The sequence below is a fragment of the Rhinolophus sinicus genome, chromosome 6 (assembly GCF_057876585.1).
Source record: "Rhinolophus sinicus isolate RSI-liver-muscle chromosome 6, RSI-T2T, whole genome shotgun sequence".
NCBI classification, from domain to species: domain Eukaryota; kingdom Metazoa; phylum Chordata; class Mammalia; order Chiroptera; family Rhinolophidae; genus Rhinolophus; species Rhinolophus sinicus.
Window position 1 is genome coordinate 27,525,980 of NC_142506.1, and position 26,640 is coordinate 27,552,619.

Genomic DNA, 26,640 nt, shown 5'->3' on the forward strand with positions numbered 1-26,640 from the left:
GAAGAGCATGCTCCTTTAGAATATGATGGTATGAGTTCAAGTTCCTATTTGACAATTGTCAAACTCTGGGCAGGTAACTTACCTTTCTGAAGCTCAGAGTTCTTTTGCACAAACTTGAGATCATAGCGTATGTCACAGGATATATCACATGTGGTGGCATTTAACAAATAGTGATGAGTAAGGATCGGCTACTATAATCTGTATAACAGAGTTTTAAAAACTGTAAAATGCTATGCAAATCCTTATTTGAAAAATGACCGGAATAACGTGCAATTATCCAAAACTTGCAGGAAGAAAATTATGTAAAAGTAAGTGTGGCCTTGCCATACAAAGGGCAAAACTGGATCAAAAGGTTGCCTTCCTGCCCAAACCCACTGTTTTCTGATGATATCAAGGGGGGGCTGCCATGAAGTTGAGAGTAAAGGAAGTGGGCAGGGCACAGAGGCTAAAAAGTAAAAGAACAGAAACTTGAGGCTTAAAATATTTGTCAAGTGAAGTGTTTGGCTGGAGGTACTTACACTTGAAACTAACTAGAATCAAATAGTCTGGAAGCCTACTACATTTTTGAAGGACTTGTACAGAAAAAATAATTACTAGCCTACGTAAACAAGTCTGTTCAACCCCTAAAGTAACTACTGAGCTTCCCGACCTGCACTAGCAAGAAGCAGGCTATAAACTATGAAGCCTCCTCTTCAATGCAAACCTCTGTGGCCGTGAAGAATAAAGGACAAAGAAACACTTTCCACAAAACAGAACCAAGGTTGCCAGATGAGTAAGCCAAGAAATGTACTCTATTGTCAACCTTTGCCATTCCTTCTGAGTGGGATTTGATAACTCCTATGGATTACTGATTGTTTTGTGTTCCCTATACTCTCCTTTCAAAACGAGAATTTTTATTTTGGTTATTCTGTTGCTAATGTACCATTTAAATTGGATGTATTAGAGTGAGGTAACTTGTCTGTAGCTTTACTATAACATGAAAAGCCACATCTGGATGTGAGGGAGAGTACTACACATCCCTCAAAGATTCTAGATTTCAATCTCTATGCAGTAAATGTATGACATTTCAAGGTTGTCTTTCTGGGGAGGGATTGACTATGTTCTCTGTGTAAAATAAGAGTGCGCATGAATATTTGGGTGGCCAAATCTTCGGAAAAAGTTAAGAGGGCCATATTCTTTCTTGTAGCTTTCTTCTACAGATTTATTTTTCCTTTCCAGTCTGCTTACGCTTATTGAGCAAAGAGAAAAATAACCAATAGCAAGAACTAGTATTTTAAAAGTTGAAAATAGGTAATTAGACTGAGCTTAATTATTTCCCCCCACTGGCAATTATTTATTATTATTAAGTAGATATTTTTAATGTTTTTGGCTCACCAGCATTTGAACCCTCTTCTTATGTATGAGAAATATCCTACCTTTCAATTATAGAAGCTAAAATTGTCAGGTGTCATTTTTTCAGCCTCTTTGGCAATTAGCACATAAGCATGTGGCCAAGGTTCTGCTCATCAGACACCACTGTCCCAAACTTTAAATCTGAAGCTACTGAAGCAAAGAACCAGAGACACTACAGGCTCCCATTCCAATAAGGTAGTAGCCACCATATGTAATTTCTAGGAGGGGTTTATAACAGTGTAGTGATCCAACATCAGTGCTGACACTGGTGCATGCTGGGATGTCTGTACCAAGCAGAAGTGGTAGTTCAGCAAGACTAGTTCTGCAGTATGGTTTGGGGCAAACTTCCTGACCTCTGGCTAAGGCTCTCCAGACTTCCTATAGAGTCTGTGACCTATCCCATATCTCTTAGCAAATACCTTTTCCACCTAAATTGCTAGAATTGTTTGCTGTTGATTGCAACTAGGCACCCTAAATGAGACATATTGCATACACATTTCACTTATAATTTATAATAGAAAAATATGTCCCTAGTCTATATGGAGCTAAGTATACTCAACTTCTAGGTGTAGAACAAAAAACACATTACATTCAACTCTTGTACCTGTAAGAATGGAAACAGTTATTTAATCAATTTGGTCCCTTCCAGTTCTAATAGCTTCTTTCCATTCCATGATATGAATGCAAAAACCAACCAGACACTTGTTCATTTGTTTGCTCACTACATATTTATAAATACTTACTGGGTGTAAGGCACTTTGAGAGATAATAAATATATGTAACATTTGATCACGTAATTCCTTATTCTAGGCTCTTACAATTCAGCAGGTGAGCTAGAATAGTAAATAAACAGTGATAACCCAAGGCAATATATTCTAAGTGCTGTATGAGTGGTATTAAGTATCCAGCACTGTGCTGTGCAAGAACATGTTGTGTGAATGATGGAAATGCTCTATAATTCTGCACTCCCCAATAAGGTAGTCGCAGGCCACATGTAGCTACAGTGCACTTGAAATGTGGCTAAAGTTTGAATTTAATTTAATTTCAATTAATTTAAAATTATTTACTATTTAAATTTAAATTGTGACATGTGACTAGTGCCTCCTGTCCTGGACAGCATGGATTAGAGGTTCAGAACAAGGTAAAAATATTTTGAAATAGAATCATAAGGGAAAAATTACCATAATAACACAAATTCATAACATCTCCACGAGAAGTATATTATATGTAATTCTCATAAAAATGAGGACACTAAAGCTGAGAGAAATTAAATATCTTGCTTAGTTCACACAACTAGGAAGAAGGGGCATTACTATTTCAAATCCACGTCTAACTCTGTGTCCATTCGCTTTTCCCTCTGCCTACAGAAGCTGTAGAGCTTCTGTAGATGTCAGAGTGATGGAATATGAAGCGGAATTAGACATGAGGCACGTACAGTGGTAGACGAAGAATAGAAAGAAAGGCAGGAACAAAAATTTGGAGGAAAAGAGCAAGAAGACTTAGTTTTACTGAGTTACTGGGTCCCTAAGGGCCTTAGAGGGCAGGAATCTCTCTGTATGTGAGAACCAAATTGGTAACGACTTTGAATGTCAGGCTAACGGCTTTGTTTAGCAGGAGATGGGAATCTATCGAAGTTCTTAGAAGAGGAGCAGTGTCAAGATCAAGATGATGTTTAAGAGAATTGATACAGGGACAATGAAGTTAGACTGGAGTCAGGAGATCAGATTAGGAGACTCAGATGATTTCAAAAGTGAGCTAATGTGGACTTATGGTGATTATGAGAATGGGAAGGAAGACAGAAAACAGAAAAGTTGGGAGCTTTCCTTGGTAGAAGTTGCCAAGGTGGCATACATTTGGGTCACATTTGGTCAACAGGTATGTTTTGTTGGGCCCAAATAATGTTTAAATTTTTTTCCTTTAGGCGCCAACATTCTCAAATTTAAAGGTTTTAAGTAAACATCCAGATTTATAGCTTCTCTTAGGTAAAAAAGAAGAGTAAATTTGCCAACCTTGGGCGTATATTCAGCTTGGCATCCATTACCTAGAACTGAGTATTCACCATTCCTTTGTGGATGGGAAAGCTTTCTCCAGAGTTTCAGTCATCGCTTCTCACTTTTGTGTTACATCTGGACTATTTCCTGATATATGTTGCCTTCCTGGCCCATGATTTATAGGAATAATAAGGGAAAAACTGACCACTGAAATAGCTAAAAGAAATAGTCCTTTCATTTTAGTTTCATCAGGCAAAATCTAAATCTTAACTAATACTAGATAATATCAAAACTGGAATTGATACTATCATTTTTATAGTTTTTCTTCAATTGCTTAAATAATATTATATATACATAGCATTAGGTATGCCCCCTCCTCTCCAGTCAAACACCATTACAATACGAGCTAGAATGAATATGTAGAATGATTTTATATAATGGTACATTTTGATGGATAATAAGAGCCTACTTACAAACAGCAGAGAGCATTTACACTAAACCACAGGTTTTGGCAGCAATGGGATGCTGCTATTTCAACTTTCTAGTGGGTTTCTTTTGTAAGCCATTATACACAAGATGCTCCATAGGAAAGCTCGTCCCCATTACTAGTTTTGAATTTAGTGACATATTGAAAAAAATCATGGTTTAACTCGATTTTCGTTGTAAAGTTTTAAATTACTTCAAGGCTACTGTTTGGACACTTGGCAGTGAAAGAGTCTGAATCTTCAAAAGGTAATATTTGATAAGCACTCTGAATGGAACTATGCTTTCATTTATTTATTTTTTAATTCCAAAATCTTTTGCTTCACCTTCTCTGCCTAGAATGTAAATCTAATATAAAAACACTGTGCTATTGTTGAATATGGTATGCACTCGTTTATGAAATTATTTATTATATACAACCAAAATCTAGGAAAAATATCCTCCAAAAAAATGATATATATTTAGATTATAACTGTCTGTCCATGTCCTGTCCCCGATATTGGCATTCTGAAGATGTGTCAATCTATGATCACTGAATTTTAAAAAGTCTAGATTGCATATTATAATTTAAAGACAGTGTAATGAATAGCAGTCAGTTATGCTGATATTCAGCCTGTAAAGAATGGTAGGTCTACCTGTTGTTATTATTAATCGATACTTAATGGATACTTACTGTACTCGACATGATGTCTGTATTTAGGATTACCTTTAAGTGTATGGAGAATTTTTTTATTCCAGTGGAACATGAGCAAAGTTGAAGCTCCATTTTAATTAAATGGGAGTGCCTATTAAGAATTATGTGTATTATTTATCATACAGAAAGATTAGAATATGATAATGTCTTTTATACTCTTCTTATTGGTTGCACAGCCTCTTAAAAAGAGTGGAGAGAATTAAACAGGCCTGCTATTACAATCTGTTTAGCTCCTTTTATATTAATTTCTCATAGCTTCACTATTACACGCAAAGAAACTTTCGTCAGTTTTTCTGGTGATTTTCAAACTATTTTTGTTTCTTTAATGATTTTCTTGTAATTTAATTTTCAAGCTAGTGGCATGTAAAATAAATTAAATGAGTTAATTTATTCAGTTAAAGAGTATTAAGTTGATAGGATCTCTTCTGTATGATTGCCAAGTCATCTTTTAACTAAAGAAAGAAGGCCATAAAATCAAGCAAATCAAATTCAGTACAGATTATATGAACATAACTAAACAAGAATTGCTAGCCCAGAACCACAGATAATATTAAGACAGCCTCTGAGAAATCAGATCCACCAAGTACTAGGAAATGTGCCATTTTCCTACATTATATGACCATAACCATTTGCCCTTGGATCTATGGATGGAAAGTTGTGGGTTTCCTTCTCGTACTAAGACTGGTAGTTTCTTCTTGAAATGGTTCACTCTTTATTAGAATTACTTGTAATGTTTAAAACCTCTACATATAGTAATATTCTACATTAGGGAGGTAGACTCAATATTGGGTCCAAGTAGTTTATATAGTGCAGATAATATTTACTATATAGGGTTCAAAGATAAAATAAGTAAGCAATTTATAAACTGTTAAATAACATGTAAGATACTATTATTACTTTTACTTAAAAAAAAAGTACTCAGAGATTTGGAGAACAGTTACCCGAAATATATCCAAGAACAAAGAGGAAACAATAAATAAAATTAAAAAGAACTCAAACGTACAGAAAGATGCTACAGAGACCAGTCAACAATCGTATCTTATTTTGCTTATAGGAATGCCGTTTTCATTCTCATGGAAGTCAGCCCCACTGAGATTTACAATCCAAGGCCAAGTTGTTTAACTTCGCTAAATCTCAGTTTTCACACGTGTACAATGATGAAAACAATAACTTCCTTGAAGAACTATCATGAAATCAAAGAAACGTGGCAAATAGAAGGTGCTCAATGAATGGTAACAATTATTATTGTACTTGTTTTTCGAGAATACAGTATAGTATAAGAAAATCCAGTATAATAATAAAAAAACAATACACAGAGTAGTTAGGATTATAAACTCCAGAGCCAGATTATGGGTTTAGATCATAGGTTCAGTACTTACTAGCTGTGGACTCTGGGCAAGTTGTTTTCAAAGGGGTGTGGGAGGCACGTGAGAGACTGAGAACTATCACTGATGCCTGAATTCATTGGTTACTCTCACTTTCTCAGGACATCCTTCTCTAACTCCGAAATTAGGTTCTCTTATAATCTTTTATTGCACTCTGTACTTCACCTTTCTGACACTTGTCACAGTTATAATTACATAGTTATTCCTATTACTATCTATTGCCATTAGACTCGCAACTATAAGAAAGTAGGAAACATACCTTCCAAAATTTAGGGACTACCATAGCTATTGACACATAAAATAACTTCAGTAAATATTTCTGAATGAAAAGAATATGGTCTCAATAAACTCCTTAGCACTTCTTTTAGAGAATGGTAATGTCTGTATATACTATACAAGAATGAAATGAGGATATGCAACTGGGCAACTGGAAGAAGAGTACATTTGAGATTATTTAGCTATTGCACTATTTCTGAAAAGCCAAAAAAAAAAAAAAAAAAAAGACTAGCTTTAAAATCAGACTGGCTTACTGAACTGATTAACTAATTTAGTCAAATCACACTGGTTAGCAGACCACTGCTCTCTATTGACAAGTTGTTCTCAACCAGTGTGAAAACCATCTGTTGTGATGGATTTACTTTTCTTTATATATTAGAATGGGTTTCACAGTTATGACTATAGTAACATATTTCTTTATATATTAGAATGGGTTTCACAGTTATGACTATAGCTTCATGAGAGTATGTTATCCACATGAACTTCATGTGCCCGTGTGGGTGTCCCAATAGAAAAAAAAATTGTGGAGAAACACTGCTCCAGGCTTGTGATTTCTAACTTTCACAACTCTTCAGGATATGTTGAAATACCCTAAAAGATCTCATGACTTTCAAGGGTGGTAGGAGTATTTGCGAAATCAAAGAAGAAAGTTCAGATTTCTTCTCTTGGTTATAAAACAGCAGTATCTTCTCATTTATGGGAAGTGCTTCCTCTCTAGTTACCTGTAAAGAACTTGATGTTTCATTTTGGAAATGCTGGCTTCCTCATGGAACATTTTATCTTGGCCACTCAAGAAGCTATGTTATGAGACAGACAGAAATCTGTTCCAATTTCTCATGTGTAGATGGAGGAATTTCTTTTGGGATTAGTCTGTATGAGCCAAGGTTAAGTGAATGTACTTTAACTTTTGAAAAATCTCCACATTTGTATAAGCTTTTCTCATCTCAAAAAGGCTTTTAGAATGGTACTTTGTACTAAATCCAACAATTCTAGTTACAATTTAAGGAAGAATGATGATAGATTATCTGAAGCAAACTCAAAACTGAAGACCTGGTGTAAAAATTAAAAATTGAGAAGTGAGTCTAAAATAATGCTTTATTCAAATATGTATTTTCAGGCACACCTGGGTTTGAATTCTAGCTTCACCACTTACTAAGTATGTGATTGTAGCCAAATATGTGTAAATACTATAGTATAGCCTGGAGTTGAGTTCATAGGTTGTGTTGCTGACCCCCTGGGTTCAAAAACTAACTCTATCACATACTATCTGGGTGACCCGGGCAAGCTTCTGAAACTCTCTCTGCCTCAATTTCCTTATTTGTGAAATGGGGATAATAAAAATACCTCATAAGGTTGTTGTGGGCCTAAGAGAGTAAATATAAGGCTAGTTTTTAGACCAGTGCCTGACTAATGATAAATCCTGAAAAATTTACTATCATTATAATCATTCATTTACTCGAGTTGATTTTCTAATTTCTTGACTTCTTTACACTGCCTGAGATTTTTAAACACTTAACTGTAGAAAACAATGCACAAACAAGAACAGCAAAGTATTAGCAGGAAAATTAAGTCATGTTTAGGGAAGTATCCTACTATTAAACCTGTACTGATCTATAGAAAACTGATATTGCAGCAGTAAGCTAGAAGAAACTTGGATGGCTCTAAGTAGTGAATTATTTTAAGGATCGCTTTCAGACATATTACGAATCCTCTACCTTCCACTTCCCTGTTCCCCACTGGGAAAAATAGGGAAAAAAATTTATTTCTACCTGATCTTAAATCAGGTATTTTCTTCCAAATCACTACAGATTTCCTAAAATCAAGTCATTGATTCTCACAGACAAAAAGCAAAATAAATCCTACTACACACAGTAATAGTTAACATGATAGTAACTAACCTACTCTGAACATGGGGTCAAGATGAACACAGTTTGCAACTAGCATATCAATAAATTAACAAACAGTATCTCAAATGTTGGGATGCTATTATTCAGCAGTCAATTCTTACTTTGATATACAAATTATATTTTTAATGTTAGTTGTTAAATCTTATAGGCAAGCTCTTTGTGAAGAAAACATATTGTTATTCAAAACTTTATGACGGACTTGAAATTACTTGGTGAAAAGTTGAAAACAGTCCCCCTTCCCTCTTTTTCTCATTAGCTTAAGGACAAAGGCATCACTCAAACACCAGAGATAGACCACCAATGGTCACTGATAGTATCCTGCCCTGCAGCAAGGTTCCTAGTCTCCGCAGCACAAACCGCCTCAGTACTGCCAACCTTTGACCTGTCCATTGGATTCCCCCTTCCCCTCATCCAGATCTTGAGTTTTCACAGGCTGAGATTCCTGTTTTAAAGTTCTGCTGCTGCCTTTCCCTTTAATTTTGTGTATTTCTGTCCTCGAGGCCAAATGCTAATACCGAGCCTGCGGTAAACAACAAAAGAGTGGGGTGCACTCAACAGGCGTCGCCTGCCTCCCAGTAGCCTACATCCTCATTCAGCTTCCACACACTTGATAATTCAACTTCACTAGGGAAGCCGTTTCCCAAGTCGGCGCCCGCGGAGCTCTCCAAATCGCCTAGAACTTCTCCTAGGCTCAGCCGGCGCACGCTGGGGGTCTCCCGCCCGCAGCACAGTCCCCGAGAGGGGAGGGGACAGACCACGGCTACTCGGAGTTCTCTCCCCCTGCCAACCCTCCAACCCCTGACTCTACGAGACGCGAACTGTAAATAGAAAGGCCAACCACAAACAGCCTCACCTTCTTCTTCCTCCTCCAGGGAGTTCATGCAGGGAAAGTAGCCGGCCAGTGCCTCGAAGGAGGCGGAGAGGCTGCTGCGGCTCTGGGAGCGCTGCATGGAGCGCCCCGCAGCGCCGGCGCCCCCCAAGCCCTGCCGGCCCATCTTGGACGTAGACCCGCTTTTCCCGCGGTACAAGATACGAGGCGTCTTGGCGGCTGGGGCGCGGCGACCGCTGCGCTTCGGGGGTGTGGACGGTGCGGCGCGACCCTGGGGTACTGGCCCCTGCCTCCCTGGCCTGGTCCCGACCAGACGTGGCTTTCTTGGCTGCCCGGACTAGCACTTTGTTGGGGAGGGGCCAAGGAGGGGACCAAAGCGCTGGAGGGCGCAAATGCTGCCGCTTGTAGTCAGTGCCAGGTCTCGCAGGAGGGAGCTGAGGAGATCCCGAAGGCAGTGGCTGGTGGAGTCTCGCCGCCCTCTGCTCGTAGGGAGATGCTGCCGATGCTGTGGTCCCCGCCAATCAGCAGCCGGAGGGGGAGGCGGCGATCGCAGCACCTCGGCGGGCTGGCCGCTCCTGAGCCCGCACCGCTGGTTCTGGGCTACTCCGACCGCCAGTAGCTCTAGCTTTTCCCTCTCCCTCCTGGCGTCGTAAAGGCCAGAGAATGGTGTTTAATGATATGCAACTACCTTAGGCATCACGGATGGGTAACATAGCAGGCACATTTTTGGTAGTCACTTTCCCTTTCCCCAGTTTCACGTACAATTTGTTAACACTCCACAAGCATAGACCGGAAATACTGAAATTTTCTCCAAATCATTACACAAAGGCTCCCCAATTGTTAACAGGTTCCACAGAAGCCTAGAATTAAAGCTTTCTCTTTTACCTTTTCTTTATTGAAAAGATAAAACGTCAACAGATGGAAAAAAGTTTAGAAAATAATCAAGAGCCTGAAGAAGCAGCAACATTAAAAAGTACTATGATGTTTATCAACTTTGCTTTAATCTCAGGAATTTTTCATTTTCTTTCTCCAAATTAAATAATCCGCTACCCATTGTTGCTAAGAATGACTACAAACACTGTAATAGCTAAATAAAAAACAATATCCTCTTAACATAAATTTGGAAGCAACACAGACATACCAGAAACAAAAGTTTGCAAACTGCAAATCTCCATCCCAGAAAGCAAAGCAATGGTAATTCTGTTTTAATAGGAGTCAGAAGACTCCCTCCCTTTTTGGAACCTTAGACAAGTCACCCAACTTCTTGATTTCCCTGTCTAGGGGCTTGGGACGGTAGGGTACAATGATTCCAGTCTTAACCATAACACAGCTTGATTGTTGGTTATGTGTAATAGGGGATTTCAAAAGTGTTTTGTAAAACGTAAACTATACAATTTAAAATGGTTCTTTCATATATTTCCTGTATATACTACTCGTATGCACAAGTTCTTTCCTTGATATACTGATTCAAACACTCATTCAATTAATATGCCAGATTCCTTTGTAAACACTTAGGACACAATAGTGATCAAAGCAGATACAAATCCCTGGGAGCTTACATCCCATAGGAGGAGAGAGACACAATATAGTGTTAAAAGGGGTACAAATGGAAATGCAAGAAATTAAGTTAAGGGCTATGGGGCAGCCTGCAATTAAAAAAAGGGCTCTCGGGGTGGGCCTCATCGATAAGGTGACCATATTTGAACAGAGGATTGAAGAAGTTAAGGAAGTTAACCATTCAGGCGTATGAGGAAGAAAGTGAGTTTGAGGCCGAGAGTCTCTAGTGCAAAGGCACTAGTGTGTGACGTCTTGGTGTGTCCACGGACCAGGATTGATGGAGTATAATGAGTGGGAAGGAAAGGCGATCTGAGAGATAAGAGACAGAGAAGGAGACAGATCACACATGGCCTTCTAGGTATGTTGACATTGCCAATGGACAGCACAATTTAGAAGGTAAAACAAATTCATACAAATAATCCTTTCAAATCTCTATAGAAATTAGGAAACTTTCAGTACAAATAAGATTGCCCTCACATAACAATTGGTTGCTTAGACAATATCATTCAGGTTTTTTGCGTCTGTTTTTCTGATAGGCTTTGTCTTTTCTCTTTAATACTCCTACAACTCTCTTAGTTCAATTTCCTGTTTATTATTCGCCTTCCTAGAATATCAGCATTTCAATAGAACGCTGATAAAATTGAGAACTCTATGAGCACCTTTTCATACCATACTGCTTTTATTCAGAGAACAGAAAGTTTTTTTACTAAATAAAATTTTCATTATAAGAATAAGGAGAATCATAGAACTTTGGAAACTGAAAGGACTTCATTGAATGTCATCTAATTTTTTAAAAAGGTGTGGGTCAAAATTGTTAGTGAGTCATGAAAATAACTTACTCGGTTATAATCAGCATTTTAAAAAATAAAATGAAATTTCAGAGTGTAGTCCATGTAGCTATTGTATCAATTGTAGTATTGTTTCATGAATATGTACACGTACATGTGTATGTGTGTATCGAGTTGTGATTAAAAGGAAAGTATCGAGGAAGAGGGATTGAGTAGGGAAATCCTAGGAAAATAAATTGGCCAGGGAGGGAAAACTTTTATTTTGGCATCCAAGGACATCATAATGATGGTTGGAAGTCATTTTGGAAGGGAGTATCTTGAGTTTCTATTAGTGATTGCATGGGGACAGTGAATCTAAGAACTGAATCAGTGGTCATGCCTGAGTTGCTTGGGCCCTCCCTTCTGCTTTCATCTGACCTGGCTTTATACACCAAGAAGAGGTTCGCCTGGAAGAGTCCAGATGCATCTATTTCTACAAGAGCATCATTTCTCTTTTGTGGTTTCAGAACAAAGTTGTCCTGGGAAGCTTTTTGGTATTTTTTTCTATAGTTAGGATCTTAGAGATATTGATAAGTGATAGAAGAGTAGCAGAAGGAGAAGTAGAGAGAACTGGAGAAGAAAAAAGAAAATCACCTCATGTCAGGAAAGAGATTTAAGGAAAAAGAAGAGTGTTGGCACACAGGTACCAGAGAGACAAACCACAATAATGGCCAGAGACCTCTAGTCTTGAATGATAACTTGTGTAATATATTGAACTTATTGAGAAAATTTACAATTCTACTTCTGTGTCCTATGCTCGTTTTCATATACATATTAAATATTATATAAATAATATTTCTGGTTTATATATTTGTAACAAGTTTATTTATCATCCCTAATTCCATTGTAAGTACTACCACCCCCAAAGGAATTTTAAAATTTACATAAAAAATAAACTACTGATAAAAGATTGGAAATGTTATTCTTCTATACCAGAATAAACATTCAAATAGCTTTGCATGTAGTTCTCAAATGATGGGTCATTATATAGTCATTAAATAAAACTTAAGTGTAATTCCAGAATCAATATAATCCAGTATTCAAATTACTTTTAACTTTATTCCTCACTCGAAGATAAGAGAAAAACTGAGTCACAAATATACACAATAAGTTGCCTTCTAAAAGTAAAATATGGCCTTGAAGAAAGCTTCCACCATTAAGTATAAAAATCATCTTTTTGAAAAAAGGATATAGAGACAGCTTGCATGTACTATCATAGTATTCTATTTGATAAATATGAAACATATCACACCAATTATGCTATTTAATTACTACATCAATCCTGAGAGTGTTATCAGTATTTCTTCTTTATAAATGAGCTAATAAAGACTCAATATTAAATGACTTGCTTAACTAGAAAGTGGCAGAGCAGAACTCAAATTCAGATGGCCTGATGTCAGGTTCAGTGCCGTGTCTACTATATCACAGGTGTCTCATACCATACACACAAAGCAGAGAAGATAGATATAATATGAACTATACAATAAATTATTTAGTTCAAAATAAATAAAATATTGAAACTAAATCTTTACAACCATAATGTTCATTCTAACTATATATCAATGTTAAATTTATATTTGCCTGTTTTATCAAAATATACTAATATTACCTAGCCATATGTGTATTTCAGTCCATCAATTCTAACAGGGCTAAAAAAATTACATGTCATTTATGTATCAGTTTTTGTAATAGTTTCTCAAAAAAAAATAATTACTAAAATTTGATAGTGTGTTAAATTAGTTTATTCCTGAATTAGAGGCTTGGTCACTTAAGTGAATACATAAAAAAAAAGTCATTATGTGAAGTAGTTATATAGTGTCTAGACTACAGATTAGTTCAATCGGAAACATAGTTGTGCCTTTGGCAACCTTGCCGTTTTCTAGGCTAGAAATGATGTAAGTGATGATGAGAATGAAAATGACTAGCAAAGGGAAGGGAAAAGGAAGTAAGCTCCTCTGGGAAGTAGTAGAAAAAAACAGATAGTTAAGTCCTGAGGTGGATATGCTAAAAAGAAATAGAAAAACACTCTTGTTGCTACTCTGTCACTATTTAGTGTTTTTCAGTCAACCCAGAAATGGCTGGTTGCTGGAAGAGCTAGGAATTACTCATGGTAAGTTACAGAGCCACGCCGCAGACTGACCTAACCTCTTTCCTCTTGATATACATTTGTTCTCGGTAATATGGGGATTCATCTTCACCTCAGTCTTCATAAAGATGTCAATTACCTTTGCCACTTTGGACCATTCCTCTTTACAGCAAATAATTCTAGGCTAAATAAAAATGTTTGTGGATATGTTTTAGTTTGTTTTATTCAAAACCAAGTCTCAGAATCTTGTAACAAAATATTTTTGCCTTTCAGTCATGAGTGATAAAATCCACATAGACAACATTTTTATACTGACTTTAAATTGCTAAAAGTATTTAATAGTATTGGGCAACTACTGTTGACTTGAATATGAAATCCAAAATATATAGTCTTTTCTCCCACCCCCAGCTTAATATCAATATGACAGAAATAAACTGTAAGCCTTTGTGATTTTTAGTTTTCAAAAGTATTTTTGGTGTTGACACAGCAGATTTTAAAAGTGAATAGCTGGTGTTACACTTTAGCAGTTGGTCAACCCACAACTTTCACAAAGGTTGATGAAGTCAAAAGATGTTTAGGGTATGAGAAGATAGAAAAGAAAGAATAAATGATCAGCATTTTCATTATTTCTGTAATGAAATTTATAATAATACTTGAGTTTATCTTATAGAAAATGTCCATGGGAGTAAGCAAAATAATTTATTGATTTAGCTAAAAAACAATGGTAAGATTTGACTGAGGAATGAAGGGAAAAAAACTCTAAAGATTAAAATCATGAATCATAAAAGCAGAAGAGCTAGACACTACAGGGAAAGAACAAATATTTGAACTCTAATATTAATTATGGCCCCTTATGTATAACAATGAGGATGATAGTTAATGTTATATTCTTCATATATTTACCTCCTTTTATCTTTATAAACACCCTCTAAAGGTGGCTACTCTTATTATTCTCATTTCACAGACAAGAAAAGTGATGTACATGTATATTCATTCAGTAAATATATGTTGAGTGCCTTCCACATGCCAGGCACTAGTCTAGTCACTGGGGATAGAGCACTGAACAAAAATAGACAAAGAACACTACGCTCATGGAGCTCCCATTTCAGTGGAGTAATCTAACAGTTATAGTCCACTTACTATTAATACATGCCAGGCATTTTTCTGAACAACTTTACACACAAGCACAGCAACTCATTTTATAAACACACAACCCTATGAGGGAGATATTAGTATTAATATCTTCATTCTATAAATGAGAAAACCGAGGTACATGGAGGGTAAGTAACCTGCCCAAGGTCACATAGGTTATTAAGAAATAAAACCATGATTTAAGCCCATGAAGTTTGATGCACAATGTTATAAAGTAATTTGTCCAATGTTATAAGTAGCAAAAACAGGATTTAAATCCAGGCCTTATAATCCATATTCTTAACTACTAAGTAATACTGCTTAAGGGAATCCACTGATATCAACAATTATACAATGGGACTGTCAATAAGAACTGTTTTTCCATCTGTAACAAGGAACTTATAGCATGCTAGATCTTTTTACTTTTAGCATGGCTTTACTATATGGCACATTTATATAAATCTTCATTTAGCTATCACCAGGAATCCAAAACTTTTACTAATATCCTTAAGGAATTTTAGAAGTCAGTGTACAGATATGACTTCAGACAGCACCACATGAATTAAGCCAGCAGAGAAAATGGGAAATATACATTCATGAAATTTGTAATTTACTGGTACTTGGTCATTGCTGAAAGTATATTTCCCAAAATGAAATTGAGTCAATCATCATAAGCCAAACATTTTGGATAAACAATATGAAAATTTAGAAAAAGAATGTGTTCATACTTTCTACATACCATATATACAAGTTTAAAAACAGTCATGTAAAATACCATTTTCAAAGAAAACAAAAATATTCATATTAAAAGGAAATACTTTACTTCACTGATAAGATGAAGCATGATCCAATGATAAGTTAAAGATCTATAGATAGACTAGAAAGAGTGACATTTAGAGAAACTTCTTTAGGACCAGAGAAAAGGGAGGTGCATAAAATACCATTATGCTTCAGTCATTCAGATAGTTTATTTTCTAGCGTATGCTGGCCTTCACACTTTCCTTCATTTCCTCATTCATTCAGATATTTACTTAGCACCATATGCCAGACTCTCTACTAGGATCTTTGGGGAAGATATACACAAAACATGAGTTTGGCTCTCAGGAAGCTCAGTCTGGAGTGGGGGGTAGGGAGGATAATACAGAAAAGCAAAGCGAGTAAGTGTAATATAGTAGAATAAGTAGCATTATTTGTGATAGGTTTTAGGTACTCTGGTGATATAAAATAGGGAGTGACCAACTCTACTTAGACGGGCTAAAGGCCTCACAGAAGAAGAGATACCTGAGCTGCATCTTGAAGGACATTTGGTAGGAAGAAAATGGGGAGGAAGAAAACAGAAGTCCTTAACCTGACCGTAATAACTACTCTCTATGCCTTTTCTGGATCTTTGGAAATGGGTAAGAGTTGGGGCTCTCATGAGGCCTCTCTTTTCCCAGTCCTTTGGGTAGCAGTAGTGGCAAGGATCGTTGCCAAGTTTGAGAAACTCCCTGTTCCAGCATTCTGTTCCACTATTCCAGCCAATGCTCTGGCTTTGTGATAAATTTATACAGTCTTCATAGCAATGTTAGAGGAACATTCTCAAAGAACATTCTCAAACATTTGAGAAAAAAGAAAACATTTTTTTCTATTATAATGCTCTTGAAATTCTAGATGAATATCACCTAGCAACTTTGCGTATCATTATGAGATCAGTAGCATTTTAAGATTTTTGAGAGTAAACATTCTGCACAATATATATATAGCAAAAGCTAAAAATTTTATGTAAGTTTCAGGTATTAATGTCAATTACTATGCAATATTTATAAAATGTATGTGATTTAAACTGCCTTATCTATTCATTAATAATTTATCTATTCACTATTTATTTATTCATTATTCATTTACTCTTTACACCACAGTATGACGAGAATAACATTAGGGATGCACGGAAAACAGAGGGATTCCCTTCACCACAATGATGTCTAGTTCCACTAATTCCTGTTCCTTCTTTTTGTTTACTGGTTAAGCTTCACGTATTCACGTCAATATAAATGGCAGTAAAGACTTCCTTTGATTATCATTTTGTTTAAATGAATCATAAATTGGCTGGATATCAATGGTTATACATTATTTATACTGCTTGATACCATGCTAACACAAAAGAAGAAAATATAACATATTTCATAGATATCTTAACGGTGCAGTTGACTTTTAAATTGCAGGCTCCTTAATTATTTTTATTATACATAAAGGCATAAAATTTACAACAAAGTCAATTAAAGTTGTTAAAAACCAAAGGCAGTAGAGAAAAATGGGGATTCTGTCAAAACTATTAAAAAATCCTATTAAAAAGAAAACCCACAAAAAAACATTCATTTTATACAGATGCAGGACAGACATCAACTCAATTGGGCATAAGTGAGCTGCCTGAAGGTAGTTCTATTCATAGCGCAGTATATTTGGTACATTGTTAAGACTGTGTGCAAAGTGGCCAACTTAGAAAGCAAATTAAGCAACTCATCATCAGCTGACTCCCATTTATTTAAGAAACTCTGTTAAAAGATGTCTTTCGGTGACAGTTTGTCCTATGGATGTGAAAATTCATAATAGGAAGTAACAGTACAGATTAAACATATTTTCCTCCTAAAATTCAATTCAGAGGGTTCCCTCTAATATGCTCTGTTTATACTTCCACAATAAGGTCTAAAAAGACAGAGGACTTGCAAGAGAAAACAACTATTTGCCAGAGAAAACCTAAGAGGTAAATTTGTGGTGTCTTACAGAAACTCTCCAATAAATACAAATAATTATAAAGAGGCAAATCAATGTGTTCTAGTTAAGGGACTATTCTGTAATGCTTCTCCTTGACCACTGCTTAATAACTTGGATTCTTTTGTTTGGTAATTTCTTTTACAATGCAACCTCTTAACAGAGTAAGTAGCATTTCAAATCCCAACCTCCTTTCCCAAACTTGAAAACAAATTGTGAAAAGACATTTGGAGAGGATCCACAGTCTTGATGCATGATTTACAGTTAAAAAGAAACCGAATATGCAAATATGTATGTGTATATTTAAATTTTGGCAACACCATTCAAAAAGCTTTTCTCTAAAAATGTTTATTTATAGTCTAGCCACCATTTACCAGCATTTGGACATAGAAAAACTGGTGTAGAATTCTGAGTTCCTTTATTTTCTGTTATGCATTATTTATTTTTTATGATTATCTGGCATTGATCTAACGTCTAGAAAAGTCATTGCTTCCTAATTCATTGTTATAAGCTATTAATTTTATTTTAAATAATACTGTATTTAACACTATGAAGGCAGCATTTTACAAGTCCTCTGGGTGAGACAAAAATAAAACCTGTATTTATATCTTATTAAATCTTATATTGTTTCTGAATAAACACTGAAAGATACTTTTCAAGGAAAAATTAATATAAGACCCGGTCTTATTTTACTATAAGACCGGGTCTTATATAATATTTACTATATTTACTATTATAATATTTACTAATATTGCTATATCATATTTACTAAAAGACCGGGTCTTATATTAATATAATATAATATAATATAATATAATATAATATAATATAATATAATATAATAATACCGGGTCTTATATTAATTTTTGCTCCAAAAGATTGTCCAGCTAAGTCTTATTTTCGGGGAAACACGGTATCTAAGAAAAGGTCGGTACTAGCCCCATTTCATATGTGCTGAAGTAAAAGAAAGATAAAAAGCTACACATCCATTAGTGGTAAGATCTGGTGAAGCTTAGATAGTTAAACTGTGGGTTTAAAAACTTTGTACATTTCTGAACATTGAATAATTGTTTACAAAAATATATGTGAAGGGCCAATGAATATATTCCTATCAAAAGGTAATCTGTTGAAAGTGTCTAACAAAGACAACTGATTATTAGCTTAGTAGAACTGACTGACCATTAAACCATTCACTATTAAATACTATTTGACAAATATTTATTGAATGTCACCATGGGCCTGTATAGTGCTAAGCAGAAGTAGAAGATAGTATCATTAATAACTAACTAACCAGTGGTTAAATCTATTGTTTTCAATCACTAATTATTATTTGAACTGATAAGTATAAAACAGCTAAGGAAACAGATCAAGTAATACTATGTAATAAAAAATAAAGAGATGACAATAAACCAGCATGTATTTGGAACATGTGCATGCAGCTCAAAAGCATTTAAGTTACCAGCACCAAAGCAAAATGAAGACAACTTAAGTATTTCTATTTTGACCATAATAATGCCACACCTTCAAGATCATGGGACATTAACTTTACAAATCGTAGGATTATCACATTCTAACACACAATTTTGGAAAAGCACAGTATTGAACAGGAAAATGTAACTACAGGGGAAATCTGGAAATAAATTACTTCGGTTATCACACACACACAAAAGCATTAAATTATAGAGGTACAAAATGACTCAGAAAAGAATATAACAACAAAAATATGATAAATTGAAAACAAAACTGCTCTTTAGAAGGTTTGAAATGACCACCATGTCGGAGCTTTCCAATGGGGCTTTCAAACCCTCATCTTATTGGCCCCTGAGCAGCATTCCATAGAATGGACCACTCTCCCTCTTGGCTGCCTTCACCTATTCTATCAAATTTCTACCTTGAACATCTTTAACACATTCTTAGGGCTCAATCCTGGGCTTTCTTCTCTCATTATACTTTTCCCCTAGATGATCAGTTCCATTTCCAGTTTTAAAAACTATATGCATTCAAAATTTATTATTGAGTGGAGACCTCTTGTCTGAGTTTCTGAGATAATAACTGTCTATCAGACATCACGACTAGCATATCTCACAGACATCTCAAACTATACTCTTAATTTCTTTCCCACAGAAATCTGCTTTTCTCCTTATCTTCCCTCTCTTAATCAATATCATCAGCCAAATAGTTAGTTGCTCAACCAAAAATTTGGACATTCTCTTTTATTCCTTACTTTCCCTTACTGTATATCACCTCTCATTTAATCATTATCAAATTCTATTGATGCTATCTCTAAAATAAATCTATTATCTATCCATTTCTCTTAATCCTATTCCAAGCCACTTTCACTCTTATCCCCAATACATTCCCCACAAAACAGCCAGTATTATCTTTTAAAAATATATGTTGGATCATGTCACTACCCTCCTGAAAACCTTTCAATGTCTTCTGTGATTACAATAAAATACAAACATATAGCATGACCTTGAAGAGCTTGCATGTCTCTCTAATTTATTACAAGTCACACTTCCCAGTGATCACCAGGCTATAACCACACTGGTTTGTTCCTTAAAGAGGCCAAATTCTTTTCCACCTCATCATCTTTTGTCATGGCTGACATCTGATACCTTAGGACTCAGCCTAGAAGGCCTTTCCTGGCCATCCAATCTAGTAGGAGGCCATTTTTATTCTCTCACATGGTATCCTTTTCTACTTTTCATAATATTATTGCAGAGATATATTTATAAATGTATTTTACATTTTATTCTTTTCCTGTTCCTACTCAACTGAATCCTCTGTTAGAACAAAGATTATCTGTTGTATTCACTACTGTATACTCTCTCTCTCTCCCCCCAATGCCTAATCCTTAGGAGACATGTAATTTTGTTGAGTTAATGTAATAAAATAAAATAGATTTTGTTGTTAGTTTCCAGTTTTGAACTAGCATAAAATCTAGTTCCTCATTTTCAGTAGCATAATGTCAAACATCCAAGGGAGGGAATTTTAAGTTTTAAAGTCCATAATAGAAGCTTTATTTCAACAGACCTGTGATTGCAAAGTCAATCAATTTGCTACTGATCCAAAGAATGTCTATGCCAGAGCTGCATTTTGTGCATTTGAACTGAGCTCCTTCCAGGTTATTTAAAATATTAGGACATATGGCTTCAGGTGTACCAGTTGGCATGGGCCTTGACAGGTGAATTTTAGTGAAAGGAGTACAACTTGGAGTAGAAAAACAAAACGGGAAGCAGCCTGCTACTGTGCAAAGGCCAGATGGAAAGCCTGGTGTGCTGCATTTCCACACAACAACCCAAAGTCCATTGGCAAATGCGAGCATTCTGAATTTAATGGAAGGATTCCAGCAAAAAAAAAAAAAAAAAGAGAGATATGTGAATGTGGGGATCCAGAGAGGAATAAATCCTTTGCATAAAGTATCTACCATATTCAATTTTAAAAAATCCCCTTTAATTTTCCTCCAGGGTTCTCTTACTCATACTATAGGACCCTCATTCCAAAGGCCTAGTGAAATTCCAAAGTACAGTGGAGGTGATAGATATAATTTAACATTCTATGTAGTGCACAATTTCTCCCTGCAAACGCTCTGAACACTTCCAGTGATGGAGAACTACAGTCTTAGTTATTAAATAATTAGTTTTGCTATGATGTCAAAAACAGGCTCCAAATAGCAGTCCTAGTTGTACGTTCTGTAGTGGCACAGAACAAGCCTTTTTCACAGGGAAACCTTGAATTATTTACAAGACAGTTACTACCTTCTTTCGCAGCCTTCTGTTTTTTAGATCTAGTCTCTCTCTGTCTGTCTTTTTTTTCCCTTGTGGCTCTACCTATACTAAAAATCTGCAGGTCATTTGGACCTTTGGAGTTCCGGGTATTGTACTTAAGAATTCTACACCATTTCCCTTCATAATCTGCTGGCATCTTTCCTTGTACGTTCCTCCTTTTCTCCTTCATCCTTCGTTTGTCCCCGTTTGGCCCAAATCGTTTCTTATATATCCTCCCATCTCACTTTTTAAAGATTAGAATCAAGTCCATTTTTCTTATTGACTGTCAGAATTATATTTTTAAGCCTCTACTACTCTTCTTAAGTCTAATTATTGAGTCAGAATCAGTATAATTGTAACTTCAATGTATTACCAGTTTGTTGTGCCTTTCAGTTATATGTGCAAGGAATTTAATTCGTCTTCTCTGAGCTAGTCTTTCAGATATTTAATGTATTTAACAAATAGTTTTTAGGCACCTACTACCTTCAGTACCTCAGATGCATTTGTGTACAAAACAAAGACCCTTGTCTCCTCAAAGCTCACATTCTATCAGGGGGAGACATTAAAAAAACAATCAACATTCGAAATCAGTAAATTGTATAGTAAATTAAAAGATGATAAGTGTTATTGAAAATAAACAGTACAGCTCAGTAAGGGAGTAGAGTAAGGGTTGAAATCAAGGCTGGTGGGAGGTGACAGTCCGGTGGCCTTCAGCAAGAAGGTGATATATTTGAGCCAAGTCTCAAAGATAGTTCTCTTGTCCCTCTCAGCCTATTGCCTTCCCTTCCTTTATTTTATTACCATCTTGTTCTTATAGATTTATTTAGTACCTACAATGTGTGAGGCACTATCATGGGTCCTGGAAACTCAAAGACCCATGAGAGACACTATTTCTACTGTTAGCTCACAGTCTAGTGGGGGCAGAGCCATGAAACAGACATCTCTAAGTATTAAGTGTCATAATAAAGGTATGGCTACAAACCACACAACTAATTGGAAGATGACTGTTTTTGAACTCTAAGAAAATATGGTCTCCTTTTCCTAAGATTACTAATACTTGCTGTTCATCAATTCTTCTTTGCTGTTCAAACGAGTCCAGAATGGTAGTTAGGCTAATTATCCTGAAAAAGACTTCTATAAATGTTCAGATATTTGACGTTTTCTAACCACCCCATTTTACTTCTGTAATAGTTTTATGATGTGTTTTCAATAAATAATCTTATCCTCTAGACTGTATTAAATCTGAAAATGATATAATTTTTCCTTTCTGTTTCACGTAAAGGCTCTGTATTTGGCTTCCCTTGTCAAATTCATGGAATTTCAGGTCCATTTAAAAATATTTGCTTCAAAAAGCATCTCTTCCTCATTTTTCTTTCTATATTTGTTTATATTGAGAAAATGTAAATTAACTGATATTTCAGTCACAAATCTCATCCCTCTAAATTTCAGTTTTCCCTCTAAATTTATGAGCATATTTACCTCTTCACGTTCAAATTTCAGGGTTTCCTTGTTTATTATCCCAAAGGGCTTCTCTGTGGGATCCAGTTTCTGTTATTTACACTAACAAATCACTAAGCACCTTTCTCCATGTGTTTTTTCTCATTACTTGTACTTCATACTTATACCCGTAACAGAAAGTATTCTTCAATTTTAAACAGGCCTTTTTCTCCTTACATCTCATATTTCAGTTTAAAGAGAACTATATAAAGGTCAATCCTACCAAATATATTTTTCCAGGTCTCATGAAATGTACTGTATCTCTGGCCAAATTCTTTACAGCAGTATCATACATAATTCGGTGACCACTTAACACAACAATCACTTATTGGAAGAGGGCTTTAAAACTTACACCTGCCTCCCTGTTTATACAGTAACTGCTATAACTGATGAGAATATCACATTGCTACAATGAAAAAAAGTGGGGGTAGGTTCAGAACCTCAGGACCATGACACAGGCCATCAAATATTATTTATGATCATTATTTAATATTTAGTAACTTAATTTTCATATAATATTATTAGATTCCATCTACATAGCCTTTAGAAATACACAGACTTTTATAATTTAACGTTTTATTTTGAATTTCACTTCTCATGTGTCCTCCAGTAGAACCTGCCAGTCCATTTGCTAGCTCTGCTGCAGGACAAAGAACTCGGTTACCCATGAGGGAGGGAAGGGCTGGGTCTAACAGAAATGGCCAGGCAGGTCCAGGTCTTCCTCCTCTTCAAACAAGAGAAACTCTGTGACACTGAGCCTTCCTCCCTTCTTTTGGGCCCTTGGCAGACATTTCAAGTTTCAATTGTCAAAAAAGAAGTCTGTTTTTGTTCTGAGACTATCATTAACTAGCTGTCTCTTTAACAGATCTGTGATTTTAGTCAAGCCATTTTCTCTCTCTGTCCCTTGATTTCTTTTCTGAAGAGGTCAGATAACTTCTCAGTACTGTCTGTAGAACCGGTCACTGATCTCCCTTCCAGCTTTAATAGTTTGCAGTTTTAAACTTTCTGGTTTGTTCCCTACAGCACTACAGAAGGCCCTACTCACCATCTCCCCTTGCAAGGGACAGGAATACAACTGTCGGGAAGGTTTCTTCCTTACTTCCTGGGGCATCGCCAAATGGCCTGGTCAGATGTTTCTTACCCTCACTCAGGAGACACGAAGGCACAGTGGTGACGGTGTGAACTCTGAAATTAGACAGGCTCGGGTATACATCCCAATCCCTCTACTTCCTAGCTAAGTGACCTGGGGCAATTACTTAAACTCCCACGTCTCAGATTTACCATCTGTAAGGGGGAGATAATCATAGTAATGACCTTATAGGTTGTGGTGAGAATTATCTCATTTAATAGTAGATATTAAGCTCAGAAATTCCAAATCATCAGCTCCATATCCTCCTATCTCCAATTAAGAATCCTCTTTTTGAAGTAGTGCTAATGTCAGGCTGGTTTTGGGATGAAAATTTACTGGTGGAATGAATTTATCTTTCAGAGATATTTTCATTTTCAAAAAATACCTTTAACTAATTGGTGAAACTTCAGGCAGTATTAAAAATGATTTTTAAAAATATCTGAGCAAACTTATCAAGGGATTATAATATGGAAGTGGTAAATTTTATCATACAAACAAGCCTCTCCTAAAATTTTTTCCTCTGTCCAGTTCTCCTGAGTTCTAGCTTTGTTACAGCTTCTCCCGTTCCTCTGAAACCAAACACAGATTTGCTAAAAAGGCCAAGTGTTTTTTTTTTTTTAAATCAGGTGTTCTAGAGATTGAGATTCAGGGCTTAAGGCCTATTTTTCAGTCGACATTTGTATGTTAGAGAACTATATCTGTGCATATATTTTTAATCTATTCAAATTTCACTAATACTTTCCATAGAAATTTAACACCAGCCTCTGTGTAATACTCCTCTGAGGCAGAGGGAGAACACAAATATTATACATTAATATCACAGTATCATATTAGACAAGGAAGGTTCTTGATTATATCAAGCTTGATAAAGCAGCCAGCCATCTCAAGGTGATTAATTCAATTTTTAGGACATGTTTATCATCTAGTTTGCATTCTTCATGACTATAAGGTGAACATTACAAAGATTATTAAAATGTAACATGCATTTATAAAAGTTCTGAATTTTCCCCTAACATTCTATAGACAGTTTCACAATATAGGATAGTGTACAGTATATTTATGTATATTTTAATGTAAGTCTACATGTGAATAATCGATCACAGGTTTTATTTCATTCAAAAGATCAGATATGGACTCAGGATAAATTTATGTCCCCAAATGATTTTGCTGTGCTTAATCGAGTATTTTCATGTGAGGGAAAGGGGAGGCAGAGGGTCGTTCTGTATCAGCTACTTCTGCCATGTTGACTGTAGAGGAACTTTGTAGGTACAGGAAGTGTCAATTTTAAATATTCAAACTGTTGGCTTTGTCTATTCCCTTACTCAACTGAGACATAGCTACAGCCATTCTTTATATGAGTCACGAAAGCAAAAACTCGAAGTCTGAATGCTTCAGAAGTAGTTTCTAATGGATTAATTGCTTCAATATTTCCTTTAGTGTAATAAAATTAAAAGCAGTTTCTAGTTGCATGAAAAATAACTTCTACAACGTGTTAAAAATTCAATGCATTTTGCATCGTCCTAAGCTGCTCTCTTAACTTAGTTCATCTGATCATTTAAATAGTTTTCTGCATTTCAGTCTTAATGTATTTATGATATAATATAACAAACAGTTTAAGAAATTTACTATGTTTAAAACCCTTTAACACACCTTTTCTAATATAATTCTTTTCTGCATATAATAAAAGCCATACATCACATAATAAAATTTTGTGATATTAAATATTAAAAATTTTGTTGTATGTAATTTTCTATTCCCCAAATTAATTTGTTTCTGGTCAAAGAACTTGATAATTATATTAAGTGTGTTACTATTATAATTGTTTTGTAGTTTCTCAGCCTGGTAAATCATTTTATATTTGGGGGATTGGGAAGAATGACAATATCTTGAAGATTTGAAAATGTCTTGAGAAGGGGTGGGTATAATCTCTGTCCATAAGTACATTACACGAAGGCAATCAATTAAACTTCTCTTCAAAATATTTGGGAAAGATGCTTCGCAACATCCTGTACTTCCTGACATCAACTTTTACATTTCACTCCATATTTGTTCCTAGTAAATTGAATAAAACATATTGTGATTTATGTCTCTTATATGATATCACTTCACAGTGTTATGGCTGAATTGTGTTCCCTCAAAATTCCTATGTTGAAGTCCCAACAGCATGTAATTGTACTTGGAGATAGGTCTTTAATGAGTTGGTTAAGTTAAAAACAGGCTGTTAAGGGTGAGGTTCTAATCAAACGTGATTGATGTCCTTATAAAAATAAATTTGAATACATAAAGAGACACCAGGACTGTGCAGTGGCAAGAAAGACCTTGTGAATAGGCAGCAAGAGGTTGGTCATCTACAAGCCAAGGATGGAGGACTGCCAGCCTCCAAAACTGTGAGAAAACAATTGTTTGTTTAAGCCACCCCGTCGGCAGTATTTTATTACTGCAGCCCCAGCAAAATGATATAATATGCTTTGAGATAAATTGTCTCCTATAATCTTTAGCTTTACAGTGCTTTCAAACGCTTTCGCCAGTCTCCTCTCTAAAAATTTTACTTATTTACTTAGCATTTCTTAGATCTAGTCTACATTTTTTAAACATCTTCTACAATTTTATCGTCCCTGTAAACGATGTCTCTTTGTATCATAGAAGTTTAGCTGTAAAGTGAATTTCTATAAATCAAATGGTATTTTCTAATTACTTCTGTTTTAAAAATTGCTGTTTCTACACCAATGGTGGATATCATGCTTCCAGTTTAAACAAAGGTAAATTATTTACATAGTCTCTTAAAAAACACTCTTGTCACTACATTTTTATGTACATAAGACTTTAAGTTTACTAAGGACAGAAATAGTATTTTTTTGATAATATTAGAATTCCCAGGGCCTACCACAAAGTGCACTGCTTTGCTTCTAAAGATACTATTTTATCTAAATAAATTCTG

At 35.5% G+C, this 26,640-nt stretch overlaps 1 protein-coding gene across 50 annotated transcripts in view; it reads right to left on the reverse strand.

Moving 5' to 3' along the window:
* Positions 1-26,640, reverse strand: part of RIMS2 (regulating synaptic membrane exocytosis 2) — a 594,048-nt gene that overhangs the window by 20,968 nt on the left and 546,440 nt on the right. The window contains exon 1 of one of the 50 annotated variants that reach the window (XM_088799013.1): positions 8,982-9,506. The exons of the other annotated variants lie outside the window; for them this stretch is intronic. Within the exon in view, the coding sequence (XP_088655139.1) occupies positions 8,982-9,123 (142 nt within the window). The 5' untranslated portion in view covers positions 9,124-9,506. Of the gene's footprint in view, positions 1-8,981; positions 9,507-26,640 lie in introns of those variants that run through there. 50 annotated transcript variants of the gene reach the window in all.